This window comes from Apteryx mantelli, chromosome 2 (genome assembly GCF_036417845.1).
Source record: "Apteryx mantelli isolate bAptMan1 chromosome 2, bAptMan1.hap1, whole genome shotgun sequence".
In the NCBI taxonomy this organism is placed as follows: domain Eukaryota; kingdom Metazoa; phylum Chordata; class Aves; order Apterygiformes; family Apterygidae; genus Apteryx; species Apteryx mantelli.
This window is the reverse complement of record NC_089979.1, coordinates 105,554,047-105,575,408: the sequence shown is the minus strand read 5'-3', so window position 1 is coordinate 105,575,408 and position 21,362 is coordinate 105,554,047. Positions and strand designations below refer to the sequence as shown.

At 39.2% G+C, this 21,362-nt stretch overlaps 1 protein-coding gene across 1 annotated transcript in view; it reads left to right on the top strand.

The window, feature by feature from the left end:
• The window catches only part of ABCA13 (ATP binding cassette subfamily A member 13), a 201,396-nt gene that overhangs the window by 10,842 nt on the left and 169,192 nt on the right, over positions 1-21,362 (top strand). Inside the window, exons 4-10 of the mRNA XM_067292433.1 lie at positions 8,260-8,411; positions 9,271-9,299; positions 10,935-11,098; positions 13,719-13,843; positions 15,760-15,893; positions 18,939-19,103; positions 20,671-20,870. Of these exons, the coding sequence (XP_067148534.1) occupies positions 8,260-8,411; positions 9,271-9,299; positions 10,935-11,098; positions 13,719-13,843; positions 15,760-15,893; positions 18,939-19,103; positions 20,671-20,870 (969 nt within the window). The remainder of the gene's footprint in view (positions 1-8,259; positions 8,412-9,270; positions 9,300-10,934; positions 11,099-13,718; positions 13,844-15,759; positions 15,894-18,938; positions 19,104-20,670; positions 20,871-21,362) is intronic.

The window sequence follows — 21,362 nt, the reverse complement described above, 5'->3', positions numbered from 1 at the left end:
TTACATGTGTACATTTTACTTGATCTTTGTTCTCTTTGGTACCCATGGAACTAGTTTTGTCTGGCTCCTGCTCTGCATTTCTTTAACTGACCACTGCTGAGTTGTTTATAGCTGCGGGGTCCCCAGTGCTGGCCTGTGCCCTGTCTCTTATCTTATGCCTGTACTTCTCTACACTGTGTCCTGTGTCTCCAGTTCTGAAGGCCTCTGCTGTCACACTGGCCTGTATTCCTCCATGCTGCTTTGCTGTGTTAGTCATAATTATCTCATTCTGTGCTGAGTAATCACTTGTTAACACTATCTCTGTGTGTATAAAACTATGGTGGTACCAGACAAGGACAAACTAAATGTTTTAAATGAGAGGGGGGGAAAAAAAGTTCCATAACCAGAAAAAAAATTATTACAACTAAAGCAAATTGGAAACAAAATTGCAGGCAGGTCAAGACAAGTTCAGGCAGAGCAAGCCTGACAAGCCTCCATCCAGTGGGCTTGCAAACTCAGTACAAAGCCTGTGGCCTGTTACTAGCACTGGTGATACTTTATGACTGGGCTATAAAGTTACAATAGCTATTGGCCTTTTTATTTTTTTTAATTGTTTCCTAAAAGGATAGTTCTTGTTTATACTGTTTCTCTAGATGCTACTTAAGTGTATTACCTTTATAAAGCATAAACTATATTGATTATTCTGCATGATTATTTACCCTGCTTTGAATGAACTGCTCAAATTATATCTCAGCTCAAAAGAAAAGCAGGAAAGAATTTTCTGGAGGCAGTCTTAGACCTATTTAAGAATCAGGGGAATTACTCAATGTATTCATTTTCTTTTTCCAGTTGTAAATGAAATGCATGTATATATGCATATTTATAAACTCAAAATAGGCCACATAAAGTGAGTAGCATATAGCCTAGGTCAGGAGAAGGGAAAAAAGGTAGCATGAAGTTCATCCTGAGGTCAGTCTATTCCAGCAGGTCTATCAGTAAATATTAGATCAACCTAAGGGATGTTCTGACTTACACTGGCTGCCAACAGCCTTAGGGATCCAAATTGTCAGCTTGAGATCAACCAAACATAACTGAATCCTAGCAATGCTACTGTGTTGGCTGGAGAAAAGGGTTGGCATAGGAACTGTAATACCAATTATCTTTCCTTTGTGGATATACTTTGGACCATAGCCAGTTATTTATATCACTTTGGGGTCACTTTGCTTTAACAATGTTGTGTTTATTAAGGATAAATTAAGGATTATGCATAGCTTGCATGGACACTTAAACATTTGTTTTCACAGTATGTACTACTAGCAGTTTGAAATATACGGTTATCTTCTCTTGGAAAAAGCAATTCTATGACTTCTGTAGATCCTCCACTATAAAAATAATAAACCATTCAAATAGCCAAATCTGTACAATTATAGCAGAATACAGTGTTTTGGAAATTGATTTTGTACATCATATCAAGAAGCAAGTTTTCTGTGCACAAAGCTGTTAGGAAAAACACCATCGTAGACAGCACATCTTTCACAAAGAAATGCCATGAGCTTTTCGAGTTAACGTTGTGTATAAGTGTGGCTGCATTGAGGTACTGAACTGTTAAGTGCAGCAAAAACCTCAGGAAGGGCGTCAATGGGAGCGAATGGTAGAAATAACGGTTTTAAACATCCATTGCCAGAGGGTAATCCTTTACGCTTGACCCATGTGGCTTCTTACAGAACAGCATCCTGTATCCTTCTCTAAGGTAAGCTTATTTCTGGGGATGGGAGGGAAGGAAAGAAAGGGGAAAGGATGAAATGAACCTCCTTCCTGCCCTAGGTGCCTGAGAGGGGGAGCTGAATTGCCTGGGTTGTTGAGGTGGATCTTTTTTGCCCTTTTTCTATTGTGAGCTCCCTGGAGAACTCAAAATGCTTTTAAGCTCAAAACCCTCAGATTTTATTAGAATAAAAATTAGAAACATCTCTTCCTGAGCAGAGAAAGTTCAAACCAACCAAGTTTGAAAACAAAAGACTGAAATCCTTTCTGCACTCTCTTCCTCAAGCCACTGAGTCCTCACAGGTGGATCTCTACTTCCAAAGCTGGCTTCAGTTAACTCAATAATTCTGATCTGCAGTAAAATCTGTCCCTTCCTCTGATCCTTTGGAAAGGATCCATTTTCCAATAGCCCTGAGGCTTTGTTCCCTGCTCCTCTCTTCAGCCTCTGCAAAAGCTGCTGGCTTACAGCTCTCTGCAATTCTTTGGCCCAATACACCCAGCGATATCTCAAACCTCTTCTGCTCTGAGCATATTTGGGGGTTCCATGGGGTAAGACATAGTTTCCCTGCTTTTTCCAGAAGTTTCCACCTCTCCCAATCTTGGAGCATAGAATAAAACTGAGAGCATGCAAAGAAGATTAAAAACCATGCAGCACAGTGTCCTTCTATGGCCCTATGCCCATAGCCACAGATGAGTATGCACACACATCTAAACATAAAGTATTGCTAATGCTTGTAACTTCACTGAAAATCTTGCAGGATGTGGTGGGATTTGCTCTTGCATCCCAGACTCCTAGATGTATGTGTGATGCTTTTCAACTTCTGAAAGAAAACTAAGCTTAGATTTTTCTCAGATTTAGAAGTATAAAGATGATGCAAGCAAGAACCTAAAACATTATTTCTAAGCACCTTGCTTTATTTCCTCTTTATTTATGTTTAGTGCCAAGTAGCTTTCAAATAGCTGGGGTTAACAGAGTGAATACAAAAAGCCAATAATCTTCAAAATAAGCATTCATTAAACTTGGAGAAAATCTGTGAGCCCTGCTTACAAATCTGCTATGACCTGGGAGTGAACTCAGTCTTGATACTGACGTTGGAGGCTGGGCCACTCCTGTACAGCGTCATGTGCTGAGGCTACATTTTGCTTGTGCCATCTCACTTTAGGTCCCTATTGACAACATCTAGAAGAAAACCTGGGACACTGCAGTCTGTTTTTTTTCCTTCTCTGTAGTTTGGAAGGGTTATAATACAATGTGCAGCATGGTGGGAAAGATGCTACCTTTCTGCAACAGACACACAGTAAGCTGTTGTCCAGTGTGTGTGTTGGGGCTGATGGGAATGTCATGCCTCCAAACTGTTCCGAGATCAGGCCAAATGAGAGCCAGCACAGCTGGGGCTTTGCTATTTTAGAGAGAATTTTTTAATGCAGCAGCAGGGATCAGGTTGAGACAAGAGTTTGCTGAGAGGCTTATGAAAATCCCCAGTCTAAATGGCATCACACATCATAGCTCAGATCTCAGATGAGCTCTGAAACATTCCTATTCTCATTTTGCGTAACTGGCTAATTTGGCCAGAATTTGTGTTTCTGAGTTGTGGCTTTAGGAAACGCCAATAGCTTTTATATGCTCAAGTGATACAGAGACTTCTTGTTCTTCTGCGGTGTTTTGTCATGGTCAAAACCAGTATGGATGTTTTTCAATAGTCTGAATAGATTTCTGTCTTCATACAACTATTTCTGGAAAGGCACAACTGAGGGAAGAGTTACCATAGGTGTTGAAATGATATAGATACCTTCCCTTAAAACCCTAGTTCTAATCATGTATGTCCTCTCCTACAAGTTACTGGGATCTTAATTTTTGTCATCCCTTGGTTTCCCTCTTTATTGATCCTAGCAACTGCTGCTGTCGACTTCCTTTAGACAAGTATGTTAGTGTCCCTCTTCTGCCCCTGAAGGCAGGCTCTTTGGGAGAATAGCACTGCTGTACAACGCTTCATTATTTTGGCTGGCAAACTGTCTGAAAACTGCTCATTTGGACTGTTCTTACAGCTGGTTTTGAAGTCCAGTTTCAAATCTTTTCTTGCAAGACAGTGATATCTTTCAGTGCAACTTTGTCTAACTTATGCTGAATCATGAAACTAGGAATATCTCTTGGCATTCTAACTAGGAAATAAATATGGTCCCCAGTTAAATAAAAGCCTTTAAAACTTAGCACAGACATGCAGTAAATACAACTTCTGTAATATTTTAAACTGTTCTATAAAACTGAGCATGATAATATTATGACCGTTACTATTTCCTCTTCTAAACGAGGTTCTGCTCAGTCCCCAGAGTAACCAGCAGAAGAACTGCAGCAGTGAAGACACGGAAGGGGGGCATGAGAGGGAGCTGGCTGACACTGTTTCTCCTGTGAAAACCCCCCTAAATCTAGCAGCTCAGGAACAGTAGATCCCAAGTGGCTTCTCTCCCCCTACCAGGAGGGTTGTGTTTGGAAGTACAGTGGTTCTGTGAGTTTCTTAGACTGCACTTGCCTGCTTTTCTGTAATGGTTAGGCATTTTCCCGGTTGTTGGGGGGGGGGGGAGATTTGTTTGTTTGTTTGTTTTTTTTGACCCTTCCACGCCCTGAATACCTACGTCCCCCTCTACTACCTCCCAGCTACCCCTGCAGTTTCACTATCAACTTGCTTCCCTGTGCTTCTCGCTAGAGCTCCTCAAAGCTGCTGCACTCCAAGAGCTACCAGGTATTTTCTTTAATGTTTCTAGTCTGCGTGCTTCCCCAAGCTGTGTGCCCTCCCCCGGGACCCCTCTCAGGGGAGCAGCTTGTCTCCCCGGCCCCCGAGCCTGGAGGCAGAGGGGGCTGGGTGAGCTGGCAGCCCCGGCCCGGCCAGCGGGCCGCTGCCACGGGCACGCACGGAGCGCTGGGCAGCGTGAACTGAAGCCTTTGCTTGTTCTCCTAGTTCAGAGGAAGCTGCACAGGTAGTGAGGGAACATTTTGAAAGTAAGCGATGAATAGCAGGCAGCGTTTTCCCTCCCCCGGGGAGTGGGAGGGTGGGTTTAAGTTATCCTCCCATTTGAAAAGCTGGTGCTGAACGGATTCTTTATCTGTTACTCACCGACTGCTACCTACTCTGCTCCTGCCCCCAAACCCCCTTGCTGATCCGCTCATACGTCGTGAGGCCAGATGGCTTCCAAGCCCAGATTGCTCACGAGAGGAGTGGGTAACGCAAGTGATCAATGCTCACACAATTCAGCTTTTTTTTTTTTTTTAATTGGATGTGCTTCTGCTATGTATTAGAAAGGTGGCTGCAGCGCATAAAATGAGATGCCAAGGTTTTCTGCTGCCCTGCTCTTTATCGGCGCAAGCATTGTGGGCCTGGAGTCAGTGGTGGGGGCAGGAGGGGAGGCAGTTGTTAGCTGCACTCCCTCGCTGGCATCTGTGCAAAGCTGGAGGCTGCGCAGCACCCACAACCCTCCTGTGTGTGTAAAGGCGGCCTTTTCCCCTAAGAATATTGTTTGCAATGCCTCTAAAACAGGGAGACTTTTACCTGGGAATGCAAGGCTTGCCTCTAGTTTGGAGGGAAAACAGCACGGGCTGTTTGTGATATTGCTTTCACGCTGCACATCTCAAAACGCTGGTGACTGTGTTAAGTGACTGTATGTTGCGTGCTTAGCTGCCAATTTAAAGTTCGACCAGTACTGGGCAAAAGGTTTTTTTGTGGAAAATCCTGTGAAAACTGAACTAGAGTACTTATTTAGTTCTGAGTGGATTTGTGTTCTAATTGATGTGGCTGTTGTTATCTTGGGTAGAGCACTGGCCACTTGTTCACCCTTAAAAAGCACAGTGCCAGAAAGTTGTCAGTGTTCCTGTTCTTCTTTTTCAAATGTCAATGTTTATAGCTCAGAAATTTCAAGGTGTGTAGGTGTGTTAGTAGTACTGGAATTCCTGTGGTATTTTAGAAAGCAATAGCTAAAGTGCAGCTATTAATCACTCTAAAAGCCTCCCTCTGAACAACAGAAGTCTGCCTTTTAAAACTCTATTTAAAAGAAAAAATGTGGTGGGGGAATTTTTCTGTCCTTAATCCACTGAAGTGTGAGGCTGGTGAAAGAGTTTTCTACAAATCTTGCTGCCTGTCAGCCAAGCTGGGATCCAAATAACTGCACTGAAACAGTCAAGAACTTGCTGGGTGTTTTAAGATTAAATTTTCTCCTCATCCTTTACTCGAAAGTTGTGGACAACTGTGGGGGCGTATGAATGAGAATCAGGGAGGGAGAGGAGGAGGAACATGCTTCTTCATCTGTCTATAATTTTGTGGCTGTTTAAGAGAGCATTAGACCTATCTGATCCAATTAAAAAGCAAAACTGTACATCACTTACAACTTTGACTTTATCCTCTGATTTAAGTCATTGTTAGGAGGAAAACGTTTCAGTAATATGGTCTCAGCAAAGAAGCATAGATCAAATAAGTTATTCAAGTTAAACAGTTCTTACAATGTTTTTTACTCTTAATTATAGCCTGTTACAGAATCAAATTATTTTCAAGTTTTAAAAAAGACATAATGGCCAAGTAATTGGTAGATAGTCTCAAACTGTTTGTCTCAGTCCAATAATTCTTTGTGGCCTTAGTAATTTCCCATTTATGGTAGAACCATGAACCTAACTATGTACAGTCTTCTAACAGTAATGCACTTTTTCTTGAAATCACCTGTATTTTGCTTCATCTGTTGTCCCTAGAGTCTCAACACTGAATTCTCTCCTTCTCCCACTCTTTGTATACAACTTTTAGGACTCTGCCTTGATCTCTGCTTTCTGTGTTTTCCTGTCACTGTTCACTGAAGTGGCCCTAAGGTGTGTGTGACTTTATATGAGCTGAGTTACCACTGCTGCTGAAGTTTGTATGATCTATGTCAAAAAGTCTGTGGTTTAAAACTTTGCACTTGGAGCACTGATGATAACTGTGAAGAAGCACAGTTCATCTCACTGAACTGCATTGCTTTTGAGGTGCTGTTCACGGGACTTACTGTGTTGAGGTCTAGTTAATTAAGGTCATGGTAATGTTGGCGGGAATTAGCTGGAAGAAATCAAATGGGATAAATTGAATCAACTGTAATTAGGGAGTGAGGCTGGAGGACAGTGGCTGTGGGTTTTTTTTGTTTTTTTTTTGCTTAGGTACACAGTTTGTGAATCTCAGTCTCATCAGATTCATGAGAACTGTACCAAAACCAATATTCACATATAGGTCTGACAAGAAATGAATGGAACTCTTTATTTTTAAATGGGGATCATACAACAGCTAATTGTGCATCTAATGAAAAATAGCAATGTTGTTGCTGCACAGGGTTTCATCATAAGATCATCTGAACTTTCTGTAAGATGAAGTATAATTCAGCTGCCTAGTAACATGTTAAAGATCATTATTCCATTGTTTACTGTGCCTTGGGATAGCCTGAGTAATTTTGTTTTGTAGAGAAGCGTAAGAGATTCTTTGACTTCTGATTTCACCTTGAAATAAGCATTGAATTAGAAAATTGTTGTTACTGAGTAGCCACCAGCTGGTAGTATTACAGACAGCATACGTCATGAATTTAGTTGAAACTTTGAGTTAAAAATCAGGAGGAAGCCAGCAGTGATAATATAGTACTACCTTTATAAGTAAGTTGTTGAATGTACTTAAAAAACCTGTCATATCCCATATACAAACTGTATAGATTTTTCCAACAACAGAGATTTACTATGTGTCTTCATATCTGTTTCCAAAGGAACATGAAAGTGTCTATAGACCCAGGACAAGTTGCATGTTTACTTATGCTGTGTTACTATTTTAATGTGGGAGTTGGCATAAAGCAAAAGTATTTAACCACAGTTGTCATTCTCCTCATGTTTCAAATAAAACTGTACTTTAAGGGGCATGTCATTTGGAATTGGCATACCCTTAGTGTTAATGCTGCTGCTTTTTTGTTAAGATGGCAGAGTTACTATTGTAGTTGTTGTTTGCTGCTTAGTAAACTAACTGAAGAGGAAGCACCAGATTTCTTCGGGGTCCAGAAAGAAGGACTTATCCATATTCCCTGTGCTAACACTGAATATCTCTCACGTTCTGCATAGCGGTTGTGTTACGTTGCCTTAGATGCAATAAGAAAGCTGGAACTTCATGGTGTACAGGGCATGAAAGATCCATCCCCTGGACTCACGATAGACCAGGGAAAGACTTAAGTGCATTCAGACATGTCAAAGACGACTTTGGACATGTCCATCTTTGGCTGCTGCCAGAATAGGGTTATTAGCATAGGTGAGCTGCTCCAGCACAGCAGTTCTCACTGTCCTCCTTCCTAAGATTTTGAGACTCAGTAGAGCAATTCACATGCTAATGAACTGAACAAAATAAGAATTGGATAAATGCATAATAGTTTTTTTTTTTTGGGGGGGGGGAAGATTCGGAATACTGCTGTGAGGTCATATACACATCTTTCAGCTATTTGCTTCCAAGTTGTAATTTTTTTTCTTGTCTTTCTTTCTGTGAAAAGCACTTCTGGCCTCCAAGGTGGTCCGGAGAACTTTATAGGACCTGATCTAGCTTTCATGAAAGAGATACAAGATCTTGCAAAGGGATTTATTGAGACCACGGAGAAAGCCATGGCTTTAGAAAAACTATGGGAAGAAGACTCAAAGTTTTCAGGTAAACTATGATCTTTCTAATAATGAATTGCTTTGTTTATCAGATAGTGAAAACCACTTAACAAAGGAATAATTTTATCTTAAAAATAAATAAGTAATGTTCCCCCCTGCCCCCTCAATTTTAGCTGATCTAGGAAAAAAGTAAATGTTATATTTACTATTACTGTGGCCATCATAAAAATCCCAATGGAAGTTAGCTTTCTAAAATTGTTTCCTTGCTTTCTACACAATTGCTTAGTCTAACATTCATTCAAAAGTAACCATCAAGATTTAGGAAGAAGAGTCTGTTGGTCTGGGGAATGACCTAGCTTTCTCCCTTGTTGGAGTCTATGCTATATTAGAGAGTATAGGGATGGTAGATAACCACACCAGCTAATAACACCCGGTGACCTGAGGCAAACAAATCAGTCTTGCACTAGAAGAGTGAGACTAGAAATACTGAGGTCTGATGTTTCCACTCTGTTCCCATGCATGCTGAGCAGCCTCGTAGCAGGTAGCCAGGCCCTCAGGACCTTCTCTTGCTTTGTCTTTCTGGCTGGGGATTTAAGCAGAAAGGTTTTGGTAAGTCAGGCAGTTTCATGCTTTGCTCTCTGGGGCTAGTACGTTCATCTGGCAGTTGATGTGATGACTTTCTCTTATTGATGAGTGAGTGATAAACAATTTCTTTAAAATAGTTTGTGATAATAGTAAAAACATTGGAAAGCACAGAAAATTAGTGGATTGCTAGCTTTTTAGGGGTCTTACAAGCCCCTTTTCTCCAGTTGAAATGCCCTTTATGTAGTACTTGCTGTTGCTTATAAAATGGATTCTTCTGAAGTTAATAATGCCTCTCTGTAAAGGAAAAATATTTGATTTTACAGGGCTCCATAACAGCACCACTTTTCTCACTGTAAGTATTTTTACAATTTATTTCTAAATTGCACCTCTGGATTTTGAAGCAGCTTTATTATAATGGTTAGAAATTCGTATCCTGTCAAGTTTTAGTAAATTATCTTTAAAAAAAAATTGGTATGTTTTTGAAGGAAAAAATATTTTGGAAATCTGATAAAGAACTGCTGTTTGCTAGATTACTGACTTAAACTAGTCTAGGCTGTTAGTAGCTAAAAACCATTCCTGCTTGAAGGCTATTTATTTATTAGGAGAATTATAAAATGCATCTGCCAGACCTTGAGTAGTTGTATGAAATCATATTACAAAATGTCTTACAAGGCATTCTTATCTTAATGTGTGCTTATTATTAAAAAAAAAGGGGGGGAGGGGAACAGATTGAAAAGATGAGGATGTTGTTTGGAGGAGATTACTTTGAATTCAGTTTTGTGATTCATTAAATATGACAAGCAAACTCAATTGGGGGTGAAGGAAGACGGGTTCACAAAATGCCACATGATTCTTTCCAGAACCTCTTTGGCAGTATATGTGAAAAGAGTTCGCTCTTTGTGAAGTCCCTGATACATCAGTCCTTCACTTTCACAATTTGTTGGCAATCCCTACAGAAAGAAGGCGACTGAATGGGCACATTAATTGATCTCCATTGCTGTCGCTTCTGTACCTTTCACAGATAGCTGGCTTCACTTGAAAAATATTTAAAAATGAATTTTCTACATAGTTGAGTGATTGCAACTGATACTTCATGAAACCCAGATTTCCGATTTATAATTTGGAATTGGATGGCATTTTAATAGCATCAAATTTTTAAATTGCTGATGTGATACTTGATTGAAAAGAGCTGTACCAATATGAAATTTCCTTTCTGGAATGGAATATAAAATAGAAACAATTGTGTTCTTCAACATTAAAAAAATGTTGTTGAAAGTAGCCTATTGGTATTGGTTACAGAGCTTGTATACACAAGCCTCTTGTATTGTATAAACCATGCTCATGTTGCTGAATATTATCCAGAAGAGCCCTAGTGAAACATTCAATTAGAGAAATAAGGGTTGCATAATAAAGTTATGCTAAATCCTGTATTTTGCATAAACATCTGATGGTGTAGTCCTATAAAATTCATCTTTTTACCTTGGTCAGTTCCTCTTTAAAGAATTCTCATCAATTATTCTTTGATTCTTATTTATTATTATTTTTTCTTTCCCCAGGCAGGTACTGTAAGGAAGGTGGGATGCCCCTGTCAGAATCCTAGTCTTTATTAGCTATGCTTAAAAACTAATTGCAGGGCTAAAGAGCTCCTTCTGTGTTGGATCTTAAAGACAACCCTTCTCTTTGGGAGAGTATAGCATGTCTTGTTACACTTCTGATCAGAAAGAGATATCTTAGTGTTTCTCCCAGCTCCATTTTCCATCAGAGCAGAGATGTATAGCTGAAACAAAACTGCCGTAAGTTCAAAGTACCACTAAATTGATAAGGTGAATTATCAAAGCTAGAGATATGAAAGTATCTTAAATAACTAAAAGTTCAAGAGAACTGGAGTAGGGGAAGTAACAGGCAGCTGCTAGTGTGTGTGTGTGTGTGTGTGGTTTTTTTTTCCTTTAAAGGAAGTGTTGCATTTTAATTTTTTCTTCACATAAAGGTGAATTTGAATGAAGCAGAGGAAATGATTTCTAGAATAGAAAATCTGTACAAGCAACCGCATTTTTGGGAACTTCTGCATTCACTCCCTCGGCTTAAATTGAACAGCTTCTACACAGAAGATGGGTTAGGTGCAATAGCACAGTTTCTCAAGGCTATTAAAAAGTAAGTGCTAGTACATGCTTAATTTAAGGTGCTCTGTTTTAATATTTTAATTGAAGTCCATGTTATCCTCACAGCCTACTTAATAAAAGAAGCCTTCTTATTAGTATAGGGATGGTGAGATTTTCTTCTGTTGACTGGATTCTGCTTTCATAGAGATGTGGTAGGAGTTTTCACAGTTCTGACTCCTCTGTATCTCCTATCTCTCTCCAGCTTAGTAGAGATTCCCCTGGAGTCTCAGAGAAACACTTCATATTAGCAATGGCTCAGATGATCCTATCATATAAAATAGCTTTAAACTTTGTCGTGTGCTTTGGGATTCCTCAGAAGACAGAATATTTACATAGGCATTTAAGAAAATGATTTGGATTTTGCATAGTTTAATGCATTTAGTTCTTGCTTGATATGAAGAAAATGAAGTCATTTTATTTCTCAAGCCTCTTGTTATCAGAATAGCTTTGGCTATTGTCTAGAAAGAGTAAGTAGTAAGAAAAAACCCAAGGGGATTGTATTCTGAGTGTGAAGGCAGTCTTCTGCCTCAGGTAAAGGACAGCTGGATTCAGAGGAAGACATAGGATATCAAAAACACAAAATGAGGAAAAATAGCAACAGGGACTTTTAGTAAAATAAGGGAATCTTTAGGTAAAAGTCAGAAATATTTTTGCCAGAATTGATAGGTAATTGATGCTGTAGTAGATTAACAGGTAGGGCTAGAGGAGGCCAGCTAAGCTTGCTGCTTATGTAAGACTGGCCATGAACGTCACCAGCTCACCCTGTGTTAATCCCATGGGACGGCAGGGTCCCAGATATTGAAATGTCTGTGCTGATTATGTTGCTCCTTAGCAGCTCACTTCTTTTTTGTAATAAAAATGTTATGAAGGATGTATTTTTTTGAAATGGAGGAATAAGTCTCTTTTGATTACACTATGTGAACTGCAACTGTGCCAGGCCTTGATTATTTCCTTCGTGCTGAAGTAGCTTGTAACCTTATTCCAGCCTATTCTATGAACTGGTAATGTGCAAAGCTGTATTAGCTGTGCCTGCAGTGCTTAAACCTCAAAATCAAAATACTTTTGAAAGCTTTGAGGACTCCCACAGAGGCCTAGGGTTCCTGAGGTAAGACAGGAACTTGATCATAGTGTTTTTTTGTTTGTGTTTTTTTTTTTTTTTCCTTCAGCAGCAATGAACAAAGACAACAGCAATCACCGGCTGTTCTGCTTGATCAAGCCATTAATCTGTTAATATAATCTTAGCAATCATTTATTTCCTGAGCTATAGCAAGGACCAAGTGAGAAGGGGACAAATGCGCCTGGCCTTTTTCAGCTGCTGCTGCCATTGCTGCTCCTGGCTGGGAAGAGCAGCAGCAGCTTCGTGGAAGCACAGTGCAGCAGTGGCACCTGGAGACAGGCGAGTGCGTTTGTGCATGGGGAGCACAGCATATGTTTGTGGAGTCACAGTGGCTGCCTGCAGTTCTCCTCCTTCTTGTGACTGGTTGCATGGTTTGCACGAGGGCATTCCCTAAGAAATATAAGACAAATGAACAAAAATGGCTAATATGTAAATCTGTTTTTAATACTTTGCCCTTCAATGACAGACTTTGCCATAAGTAATCCAATTTGGAAAACAAACCAGAAACCAATTTTTACCTCTTGACTGGCTTCATATTTTCAACATATCTCTAGAGGTCCTAGTTAGGTAAAATTTAGTCAGCAGAAAGGATCCTAAATGTACAATTTCTCCTACTTCCTTGGCTGTACCATCTTTGCTATGGCTCTCAAAGGTACATAGTAGACCTTACTCCACTGGGGGGGGGGGGGGGGGGGAGGGGAAGGTTACAAAAAGCAAACCAAACCTAAGAATTTTACAAAAAATGTCCCCTTGCTTTGTGTGTGTTTTTAATGCCCCCCTCCCTTTATGGGGTACCACACCTGTTTGGGTAAGCTGCTTCAACTTCCCCCTTCCCCCCACAATTGTTGGAAATAAGTGTTAATGCAATTACCAATCCTGTCTAACCAAATTAGAGTTCTATTTGCATAACAGCAAAGGAATACCCTATAGGAAATAACTGATAAATTTGTAGTAAACTTTTAAATAAGCTACAGCTTCATTAACAAGGAAGCTTGCTCCCCAGCTAAGGTGAGTGAAACTGAGACTTACAAGAAATTCAGATGTATTTTTATCAGTGTTTTCTATAATGTGTGTGGTCCTTTTTTTTTTTTTGTGAGAGTAAGTGTTCTGTTGCTCTAAAGGTTCTTATTTTCTCTGCAGATTGAGTGGAGGGTAAAATAAGCATTCTGTATCCATCTTGTCTTGCTGCAGGAGTGACTGGGAGAATGCTGATGTTTTTGCTCTCTCTTTTTCTTATTTTTAACTCATTTTTTTTCTCTTCTTTTGTGAATGTTGGTATATTTCTTTAATGAAAATTTGATGAAACTCTATAAATGTAAAATCTCGACTTGCGTTTTTCCATGAAAAATCTAATTTGGCAAAACTCTACTTTTTCAACACTAGATATGTATTTTAATATTTAGTCACTTGAGCTTCATCTTTCTCAAATCCCTTTCAGTTCTTCTGAGTACATGCAGAGTTTGATATTTTTTATTTTTTTTCCTCCCACTTTCAGTACCTTCGCTTCCTTGGAAGATTTAGCTGTGATGCCTTTGGGCCAGAGTTTCTATGAAGTAGTTAAAAGAGCACTGAATTTAACTGCTGCCTCAGTGCACTTTTTGCAAGACAGGAGCTTGGAAGGTAAGGAATTTGCTTCTAATTTTCTTTTAAAGACCTTGTAAGCATGATAGGAATATGTGATAGCAATAACTGTCTGAGCTCCTGCTAAATTCATAGTCTAAAAGGTCTAAGAACTGGAATATATTGCTGTAGTGTTTACCTATTTCTTTACTGATCTGTTTTTAAGTTTGAATAACTAAGTTTCATTGGACTATGGCAATGGTTTAATAAAGTAGTATTGTAATGGTTTAAAATATCACATTTAGAATGTTCTTTCAGTGGTGAATTATGGAGAGTTTCCTTTTGTAGTGATTTAGGCTAGCACTTCTGTTTGAAAGAATAGTCTCTTGTTTTGACATGCATGGTGACGTGTTGTGGCTGTCGTGCTTTGACCTTCATTCTTCTGTTGCCGCAAATTCTAGCCTCAGCTTGAGGAGTACATTTACCCCCATCTACTGCTTGAGTATGGGAGATGAGTTTAACTGGAGAACATAGGTTGGGCCCAAGACAACTCCTCAAGATAAGATCAGGAACAAATTTTATTTGCAAACTGTAGACGGGCAATTAGATTCTAGGTGCAACTGTTTGCTCTTCTTGGAAAGTCAGCCCAAGAGTTGTATATGGTCTAAGTCCCACTTCAGCGATCAAAAATGGAACTGAAATGATACAAAGGTGATATGCTGGAGCCCTTGCATGGAGGGTGAGCTCTAATTCCCTGGATCTGGCCTCAAGTCATTACTATTTGTCTTTCATGTGCCTTAAATTTAAGTTGGCTAATCAAAACAGGAATGAATGACAGGTGGCTTTACAGCAGAGTTCCTATGTGGCTGGCTGGCATTTTGAATTTGCTGGCTGCCCTCAAAGCTTTGGCGAATGTGCAGACTGATCTGTGTAGAACTAAGTCTAGGTAGTTCTTTGAGAAGTAAACCCAAAGGGGGGAGGATATTTTGAAGCTTTCTCAGTATGAGGAAACACTGGCTGTGTGAAAGAAAAGGTACAATAGAAACTCCAGATAAGGATTAGAAAGAAGGGAAAGCTGCAGCATGTTCAGATATATTTTTTTTGTGCAAAGTTGCATTTGTGCTGCCTTGTATGTTATAGACTTAACGGCCAAAATAACTGTATTGTGTGATATAATTGTATAACCAAATGTTCAGATATTTGTGACAATTTAGACTTAAAAAATAGAGAATGCACAAAGCTTTATGCTAGGAAGTTGATTTGTAGTGCAATTAACAGGTGCAATGACAGTGAAGTAGGCAGACCTGAGGTGTTGTCTGTCTAGTTCTTATCACAGCGGTATTCTGCAGTGATATGGATTTCTTTGTAAGTTAGAGAAACCTGTGAGGGAGCTGGATACGTCCTAGATCATTAGCTCTGTGTTGTCACTGATATTGCTTCACAAGCTAGTTAGAATAAAAGTAACACCAAATGACTTGCTTTGCTGTGTACCTCTGACTGCAGTAAAGGTATGGCATACCCTCCCCAAGAAGTTTTTTTTGTGGTCTGAAACACCAAGTACAAAAGTAGCACCTGTGTGCAAACCTCTTTACACAGTGCAGTTGGTATTCTCCTAGTTCTTTCCCCCTCAGTAATAATTCATTTCCAGCCCAGATGCACACATTTGCATATCTACATGTTGAACTAGACACACAATTCAGAACGGCATGCTGCTGAGTCTGCTGGTGATCACTGCACAGGGGCATGTCATCATATTGACATCTGGCTGAATACCATCAGATTAGCTCACCTCACCACACTACTAATGAGATCATGGGTTTTATTGTAGTGAAACTGGTGTTTGGGTGCACACACTCTAAGCTGGAAACATGGTGCTTGGATCCCATGAAATACAAATCAAGAACAACATGAACAAAAAGCAGAAAGGATAAAATAAAGCTTTGTTGTTTTGGTTTTTGTTTTTTGTTTTCTTCTAGGCTTTCAATATAATCTTTCTCTGTGGGATGTGTTGTGGGATCCACATGCTGTCAGAGTGGAACTTAAATCCAGGTTTGGTTTAGATGATCTTTGCATTAAGAAGCTTCTAAGTTACGCATCACAGCTGCCTGAGGTAAGCCACTTAAATTGCAGTGTCTTTCTCACCTTGTTTTCATTTATATTTTTCATGCCTTACAGAAACTATAGCAATATCTTATGTCAGACAAAAGCAGCATTGCATTTGCTGTAACATAAGGAACGTGAGTAAATGTTGCCAGCCTTGCCTTGAAAATTAAATCAAAACTTTGTAAGCTTTGTTCAGCAAGCATTGCACCGTGATTCATGATTAGCTAATTGGAGATTAAAGACTTGAAGCCATCTATAAATAAGCAACAGTTTTTTTCATATTGGGAAACAAACCACGCTGTTAAATAATATTCATGTTAGTAGATTTTGAGTTGCCCCTCTAAATTATGTTCCTATGCAGAAGTTGCGGATAGAATTAAAATGACTGCCTTTGTTACTTGGGCCTTACAGGAAATAGTCGCCTCTTGACAAGTCACCCATTTTGAATTAAATAGGTTGCAAAAAATAAAAGTGTAGGTGTAAAGAACAATTAAGTTTTTTTTCTGGGAAGGAGGGGGAGCGGGGGGGAGTAAATGATAGGATGAAAATTCGTGAAGCAACTACAAGACTGTTAAATATGCTGGTTTTGTTCCCATCAAAACAAATATTTTTAGCTTCAGCTGGAAATTCTGCACATGAAGATGCTTATAGACCTAGTTGCATACATTAATGAATTTATGCCTCTCTCTGGAGACAGTAGTGAAATGTAAACATTGCTGCAGTATGGGGCTGAGCATGGCAAAGTGCTGAGTTTGTTACATGATCCTGTAGAGGGGTTCTGGTTTTTGGTCCCCTAAGGTTTTAAATTAAATCCTGGATTTGAAGCTACTTGAATTCATTTAGCACTTTTTCATGTCTTAGGCACTCTTTGCCCAGGAAATCCCTTCTGTGTGTAAAAATCGGGCAAAAACCAGTGTAACCCAGTTCAGTTAACAAAATCACTTTTTATTTGACTCTCAAAATATTTATTTCCTGAAATAATACAGTTTCTCAGCAAAAAAAAAAAATATATATATATATATATTACTTTCTCTGGACACCAAAAGAATCTTTAGTGAAGAACTACTATTTTAAATAAATCCAAGGAAGACCTTCAGCCAGCTTATATTTGTTAGACAGTGCTGTCAACATCGTGTGTTTCAGATATCATATTCTGCTTGGCAAACACTTCAAATATAGTTGCTGCTTGTCTTCAAGTGGAGGAAATTCATTTCTCTAAATTAAACCTTGTGAAATGAACTTGAGTAGGTTTTCTGTCCTCTGCCATGGCTGTAAACTGGTAATTGGTAGCACTGTAGTTCTGTGAAGCACTTTGTTTCATTGGGGAGATAAAATTCAGTGGGATTCATGTTTATATATGAAAATAGCCAAATGCTTAGGCATTTTGCTGAGCCGTTACCTATATATTGCGGTAATGAGATCTGAATCGCTTTACTTCTGTCATTAGTTATAAAGCATAATTTATTCTGTCCCCCGCCCCCCCCCCCCACCCCCCAAACCACCACCACCAAAACAGGGAGCTTCTTGGGTATCAAATACTATCCTAGGTGCTGAGAGACTGAGATGTTTTCCTCACTGTTTGTCCTTACCATGCAGATGACCTTTTTAACATGTTGAAATGTGAAAAAGTGAAGGCAAGGTCTAGCTATGCTTCATGTTTTGGCATTTTAACTAACTTGGCTCTTACATCAAGAGTCCTTTCTTCTTAGTGTGCAGTCCTAATATTAATATACTTGAGTGATATGAGTTGCCTCAATGGGACTATTAAAATAAGCCAGCAGTGTCTTAAATTTTGAAGAGAATCTCTTTTCAGAGAGTTTCTTTCCCCTTCCTCTAGACCAAAATGGACTTGTAATTGTCTGGTTTGACCTGCAGAACACTTGAAACGTCTCCTGAATTACTACTGAAGTCCACAGTTTGTTTTGAGTAGACCATGCTGATATTTATCAGAAATTTGTTTGCTCTTTGCCAGGTATAGTCTGGAGACATATTTCAGAAGCTGTCGTTATAAAAATAGCTTTGATATACGCAAGTGGGTGTATTATTCAAAAATGGAAGTTTTTTTCATAGTCGTAATGAAATGGTCTCTGGCCAGTGTGACTGACTGAATTGATACTCGCCTGTAGCCTGGTAGCTGTGGTTGACTGTGTAATGCCAGGCAAGTCACTTGTTAGCTGTTTATAGATTAAGTTAATAACTCCATGTTGTCTGCTTGTCTTAGAGCACTGAAGACCCTCAAAGAATGTGAAAAGGAATAGGGAAACCTAGGCAGTGTCTGCCCTGAGCACTGATGGATAGATACTTGAATTTTATGTCTAATTTCGCAGCTGGTTTGGTGTCAAAACATTTGTAAAACTTTGAACAAATTTTCTGTCACAGTTCAAAGGAGTTAAATGTCAAGTACCTCATAAAGTCGTTGTTAGGGAGAACTAAGATGTACTAAATGATTTTTTTTTTGTATGCTTTAATTAAACTTATATCATGGGGAAAAATAAATCTTTCAACTTTGAATTTGGTGGTCAGATTGTTAGAAAAATTCTTGCCTTTTGGCATATTTCCAAAACCCATGAACTCTTAATTGAAAACTAGTCTGCTGTATGTAATCATTGTTTGATTTGTAGCATTGTACTGAAGGAATTTTGCATCAATGGTTTTTATACTTGTGAAGCTGTTTCTGTATAATTATTCTAGTGCAAAATTCTGGTGTAGGTGTACTGGATCATTGTCAAATCAGTTCATCATCAAACCAGAAATTAATGTAAAAGCAGCAATGCTAATATAGCTACAGAGCAAAAATTCCTTGCGTAGACGAGCCTCATTATTTGCCCTGATGGATTAATGTCCTAATGGGGCTACTGGTATTTTCTACCACACTCTGCATGCAGAATGCTTTGAAATATGTACCCCAGAACACTATGTTGCAATAAGCGGACTTTGTTCTCACTGAAGGAGGCTATGTGATGTTTCTTTTTCACCAGATAAGTAAGTTGATAGGAGAGAGAATACTTGGTAGCTCTCTGACATACTCATCTGTTTCTTGTGTCCCTGCCAGATTCCCACAGAAGAGACACTGGAGCAGTTTGTGTGCTCTGCCCTGTCCAGTGTGCCAGGTAATGAAGCAAACGGAGAGAATAATGATGAAGGCTGTGTTTCTGCATGGCATGAGACCAAACTCTATCTTGTCCACGCTGTCAGCAAGCTGAGACTCTATTCACAGGTACACTTTAATAAGTCAAAAGATCAAATCCGTATTTTTTGCAGGTAGGCTGTCAACAGTGACTCAATGAAAAGGTCCGAGTTAGCTGCTAAATATTACTGTCATCATTTTTTCCATCTTGCTAATATGGCAAACTAATCCTTTCTAATAAGGAATCATTACAATGGGAGAATAATCTATCACCATGTGTCTGCTTAATCAGATTTTCTCATTAACTCAAATACAGACTTGAAATCTAATAGGGACTATAGAGTGAAATCTTTTGCACTGCAGAGGCCTGACAGAAGGAGACCCATTTATTGTCCCACTTGAGCCAGAATTTTGGGCAAAACTGAAAGCAGTTTACAGGCCTGCACTGATATATAATTCATTTATTTTTTTTAATTCCCCCTCTGCTATCTCTTGCAATAGTGGCTAAAGTATATTGAGGTGGATGATAGTAAATCTCCAGTGTAGCATCTTAAAATTCTGGTCTGGCAAATAGCTTGGAATGTATTGGCCTGTAGTAAGATGACGCATGTGAAGTTGTATGGAGAAGAAGATAAGCCAATTCAGGTGTTTCTTAGAGAACACACCTATCTAGCTGTCTTAATGCTGGTGTTTTTCCACTGAAGTGTGTTTTCTTTGCACAAAAAAATACTAGCGGTGTATAAACCTGCTCAGGGGATGTTTGAAATGCAATCCAAAGTAAGTACAGTTGAGCTGATCGTATATTTCCTCAGAGATGTAGACCTTAGTTTCTGTCTTGATAAAAGTTTTATTATAGATATACGATGACTTGAGAAGTCATTGTTTAATGTGGTTGCCAAAATTAGTTCCTATTATTTTTATAGAAAAATTCAGTAATAATCTCGGGTATGGCAAGTGCTGACATCCTTACAATGGCAGCTTCAAGTGCTGTAAGCTGCTGGCCCCTGGGAATTCCCTTGGTGAACAGGACATCTCTTATAGTGAAAATCTCTTATGACTACTTGGCACTTAGAAAGCATAATGGTGGAGGAAAAGAGGGCAGTCAGCAGGTTTGGCCAGACCTTGGCATGCCTTATTGTAGGGTACTTGATGGGAGCACGCAGCCTCCTCCTTCATGTCTTGCTGTGTGTCATGGGGCCCAAATATGTTGAGACTGCTGCCTTCCATTATGGTGTTGGTAGTGGAGGCAGAAGTCCTGGAAGGGGGAAAGCAAGACTGAGTAATTGCCTGAGGAGGCCTGCCTTTGGTTGACTGCAATCTTAGGTCAACTTTTTACCATCCCTGGGTCTTTGGACAGAGACAGCACAGCAGGGGATGTTAAGTCCTCTGTGTGATGTAACATTATATTGCTGGCTTGCAGGTCAGTCTAAGCTATTGCAAATTAACCTCTAGAGGGCCGGTCATTTCAGAGTCTAGACAAATTGCTGGGGTGAACTCTTACTATCATTGTTAATTTTTTTTTTTTTTTTAAAACAAGAGCAAACCACAACCCCCATCCCCCAAATGTGCAAAGTCTGTGTATTTCCATGTATTGGCTAGATAAGAAAGCTTTGTTTCTCTACACAAGGTATGTTCTGTTTTGCTTTCAATCTGCTAGGTATATCATCAATGGTTCAGCAGTAACCAGTCTCAGAAACTTCTTTCTGAACTTGAAGGAATGATAGCTGACTTAATGTCTCAGTTTCTAGATGACATTGAAGCCAGGAAAATTGTTTCAGGGATAAGTACCTTGATCTTGCAATGGAATGAGAAATCAGAAGCCTATTTTTCAGAAGGGCATACTGCATCTCATGATCTGTAAGTTATACTTATCTTCTTTCTGCAACTTATATTATGAAGTTAATCTCAACTTGAATATTTATTTTCACTTTTCATTTATTTATTTTTTATTACTGGCTGTTTCTGAAGTATGGAGGAGGTTGAGTTTTATATTTTTTATTCTGTAATTCAAAACGTTATATTCTGTCAAATAACTGTCTTAATGCATGCACATTCTGAAAAAGATGTTAAATATATGTTTCAGAGTAGATGTACCTAGTTAGCAGTTCAGCAGAGAATCTGAGCACATCAATAGGACTCATAGGAATCAGTAGTTATGTATAATTGTGTTTTGATGAACTGGGGCCTGAATTTTCTATCTTGTCCTGCAAAGTCTGATTCCTACAAGTAGCTGCTGTGAATCAGTAATGCTTCTCATGCGTGTGTGCTATAGAATCAATCTACTTCTGCACAGCTAGTCTAGTGCATCTAAAATGTGTAGGATTTTTGTTCTGAGTCATATACATGTTA